At 43.4% G+C, this 10,361-nt stretch overlaps 1 protein-coding gene across 2 annotated transcripts in view; it reads right to left on the reverse strand.

Moving 5' to 3' along the window:
• Positions 1 to 8,443, reverse strand: part of LOC120051529 (OX-2 membrane glycoprotein-like) — a 28,343-nt gene extending 19,900 nt beyond the window's left edge. The window contains exons 1-4 of one of the 2 annotated variants that reach the window (XM_038998454.1): positions 8,257 to 8,443; positions 3,190 to 3,266; positions 2,989 to 3,070; positions 2,457 to 2,780 (exon numbers count right to left, since the gene is read on the reverse strand). In XM_038998454.1, coding sequence (XP_038854382.1) covers positions 2,457 to 2,780; positions 2,989 to 3,064 — 400 coding nt within the window. In that variant the 5' untranslated portion in view covers positions 3,065 to 3,070; positions 3,190 to 3,266; positions 8,257 to 8,443. Of the gene's footprint in view, positions 1 to 2,456; positions 2,781 to 2,988; positions 3,118 to 3,189; positions 3,267 to 8,256 lie in introns of those variants that run through there. The other variant, XM_038998455.1, reaches the window with a different exon arrangement.
• Between the last annotated feature and the right edge of the window lie 1,918 nt (positions 8,444 to 10,361).

Here is a 10,361-nt window from a genome sequence, read left to right on the forward strand (position 1 = left end):
GGATGTTCCACAGCCTACTGACTAAATATTCGGTGGAAAGATTAAACTAAAGTTGAGTTGTTTGGAAGGAACACACAACACTATGTGTGGAGAAAGAAAAGGCACAGCACACCAAAATCAAAACCTCATCCCAACTGTAATGTATAGTGAAGGGAGCATCATGGTTTGGGGCTGCTTTGCTGTCTGGGAAAATGAATTCCCAAATGTATCAAGCCATTTTGCTGGAGAATGTAAGGCTATCTGTCCGCTAATTGAAGCTCAACAGAAGTTGGGTGATGCAACGGGACAACGACCCAAAACACAAGTAAATCAATAGAATTGTTTCAACAGAAAAAAAAGAAAATACGCCTTCTGGAGTGGCCCAGTCCTGACTTCAACCCAGGCCCAGTCCTGACTTCAACCCAGGCCCAGTCCTGACTTCAACCCAGGCCCAGTCCTGACTTCAACCCAGTTGAGATGCTGTGGCATGACCTCAAAAGAGCGGTTCACACCAGACATCCCAAGAATATTGCTGAACTGAAACAGTTTTGTAAAGAGGAATGGTCCACAATTCCTCCTGACCATTGTGCAGGTCTGATCCGCAACTACAGAAAACGTTTGGTTGAGGTTATTTCTGCCAAAGGAGGGTCAACCAGTTATTAAATCCAAGGGTTCACATACTTTCCCCACCCTACACTGTGAATGTTTACACGGTGTGATCAATTAAGACATGAAAACGTATAATTGTTTGTGTGTTATTAGTTTAAGCAGACTGTGTCTATTGTTGTGACTTACATGAAGATCAGATCAAATTTTATATTATATGACCAATTTATTCAGAATTCCAGGTGATTCCAAAGTGTTCACATATTTTTTCTTGCCAATGTATATGAGAGGGGTTGGGGGAAGTTGAAGGATGGGATTAAAAACAAACAAAATATTATTACTGTCAAATACATTGTGTCTGTAAAATGTATATACTGTAGTATGTATACGCTGGAAGAAGAGGCCTAAGTGTTGTTGTCCATTAGTTTATTCCAATTAGGGAAGAGGTAGTAGGGTTAGGGGAAAATAATAAAGGGAAATATATATTTTTTAAGATATTGATATATATATACAAAAATATTTCCCTTCACAGGAACTAAGGGGCCTAGCCCGAACCATGAAAAACAGCCCCAGACCCAAATTTTGAGTTGGCACTATGCATTCGGGCAGGTAGTGTTCTCCTGGCATCCGCCAAGCCCAGATTTGTCCGTCGGACTGCCAGATGGTGAAGCATGATTCATAAATCCAGAGAACGCGTTTCCACTGCTCCATAGTCCCATGGCGCGAGCTTTACACCACTCCAGCCGACGCTTGGCATTGAGCAGGGTGATCTTAGGCTTGTGTGCGGCTGCTCGGTCATGGAAACCCATTTCATGAAGCTCCCGACAAACAGTTATTGTGCTGATGATGCTTCCAGAGGCAGTTTAGAACTTGGTAGTGGGTGTTACAACCGAGGAAAGATGATTATTATGCGCTATGCGTTCAGCACTCCCGTTCTGTGAGCTTGTGTGGCCTACCACTTCGTGGCTGAGCCGTTGTGGCTCCTAGACATTTCCACTACACAATAACAGCACTTACAGTTGACTGGGGCAGCTCTAGCAAGGCAGAAATTTGACCAACTGGCTTGTTGGAAAGGTGGCATCCTATAACGGTGCCACGTTGAAAGTCACTGAGCTCTTCAGTAAGGCCATTCTACTGCCAATGTTTGTCTATGGAGATTTTATGGCTGTGTACTCGATTTTATACACCTGTCAGCAATGGGTGTGGCTGAAATCGTCGAATCAACCAATTTGAAGGGGTGTCCACATACTGCTGTATATATAGTGTATCTTTTGGGGCAGTAATACGACAGAGGGGTAGAGGTGTCCTCTTGTTGTGGTCGTTATAGTTAGAGAAAGGATCGGGGCCCTGGTCTGTTGAGTATGGCTGACCTCAACCCACTTCCTGTTTCTGATTATCCACAACTGATTTATTCCGGGACGGGAGGGCCAAGTGAGCATGCTGACTTTTCATGACCTCACAGAATCAGCAGACAAATCAACTGTGCTGAGAAACATGGGAACTACAAGCCTTGTAAAAATAAACAAATTCACAGGAGGCTTTGTTTTACAATTTAGAAAAATTCAACAATTGGGAATGTGCCAACCCTATGAGGAAGGCCACCTGGTGCTGGAGAGAGAGTATTTGAGGAGGAGAAATTAAGGAAACTATTGCATGCCATAGTCCTGGAATCTACAGTATATCTGGAAGTCCTTGCTAGTGTGACTGACCCGGGTTCAAATCGTGCTCCCCCAAGACAGTGTTAGCATGCTGAGCTAAAGCCTATGCATTACCTCTGGGCACTAATGCAAGTCTTCAGGTCTCAGTCAAGGCTACTCATCACATGAGCGTGGTTTACCAAACCACCTTGTTTAGACTGAGGCCAAACTCACCTTCGATACTGAGGCAGGTCTTTCCCTCCTGTGCTCCGCTGGGGTAGATGTCAAAGATGCAGTGGTAGCAGCCCTCGTCGTTAGGCCCCGCACTCTTGATGGTGATGGCGCTGACGTTGTTGTGCGATGAAGTTAGCTCCACGTTGTCTTGGCGGGAGGTGGTTCTAACCGACTCGCCCGGCTCGTACGCCAAGAGAACCTGCTTGTGTTTGTTCAGCCAGCGGACCTGCTTGACAGTGTCGCCAGTTGCTATGGTGACGTTACAGCCCAGCGTGAAGGGGAGGCCCGCCACAGCGGTCATGCTGGAGGGGGCAATGACCTCACCTGACACATGACAGGAAGTCAATCAACGAGAAGCACTGAAACTCAATACAATTCACTATTTTAAGGTGGTCGACCACATACCAAGTCAAACATGCTTTCTCACTGCAAGGGAAGAGTAGCATTTTCTATTGGAAATATCCACTACTTTGGATTCAACATGGCACCTAAACCTACTGTAACGTAGTGAAATATGTGGAGTGTTGGCTACCTTGTGTCCTGAAAACCACCATCACCAATAGCTGCAGACACAGCATCAGCCACCGAGACAGGGCAGATCCACGCATCTTGGTCTGCAGGAGTGTGTTGCATACAGGTTACCGATAGAGAACATGAATATTGTTAAAAATAGCACCATGGAACATCCACAACTTCAGCATATAAAGTTGAATCTGATTTTGACTTCCCCTACCTGTGATCCAGTGTGTGAGACGTGTTGTCGGTCAGTGTTGTAGCAACCTCATCTTACTGGCAGACGGACTCCTGTAGCTGGATCCAGGAACCACAGGAGGACACAACTCTCTCAACATTGTAACCCTCTATTCAGCATTATAACCAATTATAACAGAGCATTATAACCTACAGTGGCAAGAAAAAAAAGTTTGTGAACCCTTTGGAATTACCTGTACTGATCATTAAATGTGATCTGATCTTCATCTGGGTCACAACAATAGACAAACACGTTCTGCTTAAACTAATAACACACACACACAATTATACGTTTTCATGTCTTTATTGAACACACCGTGTAAACATTCACAGTGCAGGGTGGAACAAGTAAGTGAACCCTTGGATTTAATAACTGGTTGACCCTCCTTTGGCAGAAATAACTTCAACCAAACGTTTTCTGTAGTTGCGGATCAGACCTGCACAACGGTCAGGAGGAATTTTGGACCATTCCTCTTTACAAAACTGTTTCAGTTAAGCAATATTCTTGGGATGTCTGGTGTGAACCGCTCTTTTGAGGTCATGCCACAGAATCTCAAATCGGGTTGAGGTCAGGACTCCAGAAGGCGTATTTTCTTCTGTTGAAGCCATTCTGTTGTTGATTTACTTCTGTGTTTTGGGTCGTTGTCCCGTTGCATCACCCAACTTCTGTTGAGCTTCAATTGGCGGATAGCCTTACATTCTCCTGCAAAATGTCTTGATAAACTTGGGAATTCATTTTTCCCTCGATGATAGTAAGCTGTCCAGGCCCTGAGGCAGCAAAGCAGCCCCAAACCATGATGCTCCCTCCACCATACTTTACAGTTGGGATGAGGTTTTGATGTTGATGTGCTGTGCCTTTTTTTCCACACATAGTGTTGTGTGTTCCTTCCAAACAACTCAGCTTTATTTTAATCTGCCCACATAATATCTTGTCAGAAGCGCTGTGGAACATCCAGGTGCACTTTTGCAAACTTCAGATGTGCAGCAATGGTTTTTTTTGGACAGCAGTGGCTTCTTCCGTGGTGTCCTCCCATGACCACCATTCTTGTTTAGTGTTTTACGTATCGTAGACTCGTCAACAGAGATGTTAGCATGTTCCAGAGATTTCTGTAAGTCTTTAGCTGACACTCTAGGATTCTTCTTAACCTCATTGAGCATTCTGCTCTGTGCTCTTGCAGTCATCTTTGCAGGACGGCCACACCTGGGGAGAGTAGCAACAGTGCTGAACTTTCTCCACTTATAGACAATTTGTCTTACTGTGGACTGATGAACATCAAGGCTTTTAGAGATACTTTTGGAACACTTTCCATCTTTATGCAAGTCAACAATTAGGTCTTCTGAGATCTCTCTTGTTCGAGACATGGTTCACATCAGGCAATGCTTCTTGTGAATAGCAAACTCACATTTTGTGAGTGTTTTTAATAGGGCAGGGCAGCTCTAACCAACATCTCCAATCTTGTCTCATTGATTGGACTTCAGGTAAACTGACTCCGGACTCCAATTAGCTTTTGGAGAAGTCATTAGCCTAGGGGTTCACATACTTTTTCCAACCTACACTGTGAATATTTAAATTATGTATTAAATATAGACAAGAAAAATGCAATAATTTTAGTGTTATTAGTTTTAGCACACTGTGTTTGTCTGTTGTTGTGACTTAGATGAAGATCGGATCTTATCCAGGTAATTCCAAAGGGTTCACATACTTTTTCTTGCCACTGTATAACGTTGCATTCTAACCTTTGATGTACTGTAGCATTATAACACTCGACTTAGTGGATGAAAACTAAACTGGATAATGGCACGGTAGCTCTAATCAATTGGAGCTTATTTTCAGTAGCATTGCACCGCACCAGGTTGGTTACGCTAAGTGACACAAACAGTGTTGTTAGTCTGAGGGGCTATCGCCATGGGGATTGACTCAACAGATCAACAACAACAGCAGCAGCATATTCATCAGTTCTGTCAGATTATAGGTCTTAACCCCTGTGCTGCACTCTTACTCACTGAGACTGTAATCACCTGGCAAACAGAAGGCCAGCTGTGCTGCACTCCTACCCACTGGGACTATAATCACCTGGCAAACAGAAGGCCAGCTGTGCTGCACTCCTACCCACTGGGACTATAATCACCTGGCAAACAGAAGGCCAGCTGTGCTGCACTCCTACCCACTGGGACTGTAATCACCTGGCAAACAGAAGGCCAGCTGTGCTGCACTCCTACCCACTGGGACTATAATCACCTGGCAAACAGAAGGCCAGCTGTGCTGCACTCCTACCCACTGGGACTGTAATCACCTGGCAAACAGAAGGCCAGCTGTGCTGCACTCCTACCCACTGGGACTATAATCACCTGGCAAACAGAAGGCCAGCTGTGCTGCACTCCTACCCACTGAGACTGTAATCACCTGGCAAACAGAAGGCCAGCTGTGCTGCACTCCTACCCACTGGGACTATAATCACCTGGCAAACAGAAGGCCAGCTGTGCTGCACTCCTACCCACTGGGACTGTAATCACCTGGCAAACAGAAGGCCAGCTGTGCTGCACTCCTACCCGCTGGGACTATAATCACCTGGCAAACAGAAGGCCAGCTGTGCTGCACTCCTACCCGCTGGGACTATAATCACCTGGCAAACAGAAGGCCAGCTGTGCTGCACTCCTACCCACTGGGACTATAATCACCTGGCAAACAGAAGGCCAGCTGTGCTGCACTCCTACTCACTGAGACTGTAATCACCTGGCAAACAGAAGGTCAGCTGTGCTGCACTCCTACTCACTGGGACTATAATCACCTGGCAAACAGAAGGCCAGCTGTGCTGCTTTGATGTCTGCAATGCACCAGGCCCCGGTCTCAAAAAAACACATTTGTGCAATCAAACCAGAAGCAAAAATCAGTGAACGAAGCAAGATGAGTCCGTGACAAAAGAAACAGAGGAACCACCATAACAGCCAGTAGTAGCCATGATAGAGCACGGTGGATGTACACATACAGCAGCCTATAGGATTCAGGCCTACTGTAAAGCACTGTCTGTCTGAGCATGGGCTTAGAGGTCTGCCAGCCAAGCCCAGCGTGGTTCAGCGGCTATAAAAAACACTTGTGGTTAAGCTCCTGTGTCTGCATTGCCGGGAAATCCACTTGTTTAAGAGAGCCAGTGGGAGGTTGTGACAAAGCAAGGAGAAACAGCCCTCCAGGCAGAGGGTGTCCCTAAGAGCTGATTTGGGAACCGTTTACACAACCACAATGATTATCCCTTCTCTTGTGGAGGTACATAGCCAAACTGACCTCAGATCAGCTACAGAGGCAACCTCCACTTAGACAATGAAAAAGAAACTGATATAAGCCACACGACCAGATCAGAGCTAACCCACCAGTCTTTTATAGGCAGTTCATTGGGTCTTTTACGACGTAAACCGTCTGGGTTCAAACATGCCGTCTGCCCGTTGGGCAAAGTTTAAAACGGCTCCTCTCTTTTTCCACTATACACATTAAAAAAGTAGTTCTGACATCTTATCGTTAATAAAACATAGTATATGGAGTGAATGTCAACATAGCAACCAGTATTTCAAGATGAAACAGTCCCATAACAGACCCTGGAATCCATGCCCCTCATGCATCTCTTTGAAAAACATGACACAGAAACTCCATTCCTGTATCAAACTGACTTGGATTTCACTGAATATCACAGCATAGATTATTACTGGGCCATGTTTGACTGATTCCATATCAAAGGGTGCATGGCACAGCCAACAAACTTAAAAGTCAACCTGATTGCCACGGAGTAAAGGAAAACCTGGCCTTTCACAGGCAGTAGGCCTATACAAGAATGGAACATGTTAGAGTACACTGGTCCTCAAGGGCCAAACAGTGTGCGCAGAGCGTTAACATCATCAGCTGTTTGTTTAGTTGTCAGTAACAAGGTGTGTGGACTCCCTAATGTCCAAATCAAAGACTGGGGAGTCCAGACATTCTATGTGATTAGATCAGCAGACTTGATTCAATGTAGGCATTTGAGGAGTACAGAGCCTGTTAAGGCTTGTTGATGTACCAACCTATGGGATTTCTGTAATTGTTCTGTTGACGGATTCACTACCATGCAATACCGTGATTAGGCAATTTGATTATAATAGGACATTGTTTTGGAGGGGAAAGGGGGGGGGGGGGGGGTCTATTGAGCATATAAGGTGATTCATTGACGATATTAATTCAATAAAAGGTTGAGATAAGCCTACTAGCAATATGTAGGCTAAAAGTTGATCCACATGAGTTGAATGAGGCCCTAGTCAAAAAAGGCAATTGCACAAAATACAATTACAATTTCATCCAACTTCAATATGATGCTATATTTGTCATAATCCTTAATTAAAAACTGCACTGGGATACAAAAATATATAAACATGATACAAACAATTGTTATAACAATATTATTAACGTAATGCTGTGGTGGGAAAGTACTAAATGATCATACTTGAGTAAACGTAAAGATGTTTTAATAGAAAATGACTCAAGTAAAAATAAGTCGCCATGTAAAATACTACTTGAGTGTACAGTAGTGTCATACTTGAGTAAAAGTAAATGCTATACATCAAAATCCTTATATTAAGCAAACCAGAAGGCACGATTTTCTTGTTATTGTTTTTTTACGGACAGTCATGGGCACATCAACACTCAGACATCGACAAACGCAGTATTTGTGTTTAGTGAGTCCGCCAGATCCGAGGCAGTAGGGAAGACAACGCGTTATATTGATAGGTGCGTGAACTGGATCATAATTCTGTCCTGCCTGAGCAGTAAAAGTTTATTTTATTATAAAGTACATATACCTACAATAAACGGCTTAAGTAATACTTTAAAGTGTTTTTACTTAAGTAGGCTACTTTACACCACTGACGTAATGTATAGGCTAACCCTACAGACTTCTCCCACCTTTAGAAAATAATGCAATATAGACAACGTTATTATGAACGTATTTATATGCATATTAAACAGAACACAATGTTTTATTTTAACTGGGCCCTATAACAAATGAAAACTGGTTAAAAAAAAACGACTTACCCGTTGAGCAGTGCATGGAGTTAGTGGTAATGAGATTTATTTAATTCCGTCCTCTGCAATAACACAATAGTCTACACTTTGACTATCAAACCATGCTTCAAAAGTCATAGCTGAACAGATCGGGTGAGATGCGTTCCGCCTCTACATGAGTGGCGTCAGAGAACAGACTGTCAAGTCAAGCGAACCTATATAGCGGACTGTCTACGGCCTGTCTTGGGTACGCTGTTGGCGGGGTTGCATGAGCGCTGCAAAACTATACAAAACCGTTTCTCTACCACCCCTCTCCCTAAATTATATTCAGGCGACCCCTAGTGGCAATTGTTTGCAACATTGGCTGGTCTCAAGTGGCAGAAGAATCAGACAATTCGTTTAAGCTTTGCCAGCAGCAGATTTATGACAATTCTATACATTACAACATTGTTGCAGCATTTGATTTATAAAGTGAAGAAATAATAAAACGAGAACGCACACAAAACACACCACAGAGTACATTATGATGACATTGTGTAGGCTATAATATTACAACACTTAGATTTCAAAAAAATTGAAGAATGAAACAACATACACGTCTAGCGTTTCTTCATGACCAAACTGCTAATATATTTACATAGGCTACATATGAACATATTTATACGATAACCCGCAGGACTATATGTGTGTCAACCATTCAGTCAGCTAATCAGTATCTGTCCGAGACAACTCAACTGTCTCCGAGCCACACAGGTGTGTGTGTGTGACAGTATGATAGTCGCTCGGTAATCCTTTAGAAACGTTTTCATATTGTTCTGTATAAAGACGGTAATTAACATATTGTTCTGTATAAAGAGGGTAATTAACATATTGTTCTGTATAAAGAGGGTAATTAACATATCGTTCTGTATAAAGAGGGTCATTAACATATTGTTCTGTATAAAGAGGGTAATTAAAACAAAATCTCTGTTTAAAAAGGGTAATTAACATGTTGTTGTGTATAAAGAGGGTAATTAACATATTGTTGTGTGTAAAGAGGGTAATTGACATCTTGTTCCGTATGTATGGTAATTAACATATTGTTCTGTATAAATAAGGGTAATTCACATATTTGTTTTATGAAGTATATAAGTGACATGAGTAACATCAGAACAACAATGCAGGAATGCAACTCATTTGAATATGTGTCTTATTAGACCTGTGGATTTCAGGGTCATCATGTTGATGGTTGAGTGTTGATGGTTCTTCCTGTTCTCTGTCATTGGCTGTGGGGTTTGGGCTAAAGACTGATTGTCAAACTTACAAAAACAATGTCAAAGTAAGGTCCATCCATGATTTTTACCATTTACTTTGAGGCAGGTCGTTCCACTGATAGGTCCATCTGAAAAGGTGTTAAACAGACACCTGTAGCAGGACTCGTCTCCTCTTGACACTCCTCTGATGACAATAGAGCAGTTCTGCAGTCCCTCGTCATCAAACTCCACTTTCCCCTCAAAAGGTGGGTTGACTACTGGTCCAAATCGTTTGCTATAGGAGCCAATGTTCACATTTTGCCCCTGTGTCATTTTTTTCCAGGTGACTTGCAGCACGTCTTTGGGTTTCATGAGTTCACAGTTTAAGACTGCATTTTCTCCCAGGGTTGCTGTGACAACCTGCTGTGTTCTCACCAGATGAGAGAGCCCTGCACAAAGAGAGTTACACATGACTTAAAACTACTACAACACACACACACACACTTATAGGATGTGCGTACAGCCCAGTACATCGCTGGGGCCGAGCTCCCTGCCATCCAGGACCTCTATACCAGGCGGTGTCAGAAGGCCCAAACTTTTTTTTAAAGACTCCAGCCACCAAAGCCACAGACTGTTCTCTCTGCTACCACACGGCAAGCGGTACCAATGCACCAAGTCTGAAACCAACAGGACCCTTAACTGCTTCTACCCCCATGCCATAAGACTTCTAAACAAGACAGCTAAATATCTAATCAAATGGCTACCCGGACTACCTGCTTTGACCCTTTTTTGCACTGACTTTATGCACACACACTGGACTCCACCCACACAGTCACACATACTTACACTGACACCCCAACACACACTGCTGCTACTGTCTATCTATCCTGTTGCCTAGTCACT

Source organism: Salvelinus namaycush, chromosome 7, assembly GCF_016432855.1.
Source record: "Salvelinus namaycush isolate Seneca chromosome 7, SaNama_1.0, whole genome shotgun sequence".
Classification (NCBI taxonomy): Eukaryota; Metazoa; Chordata; class Actinopteri; order Salmoniformes; family Salmonidae; genus Salvelinus; species Salvelinus namaycush.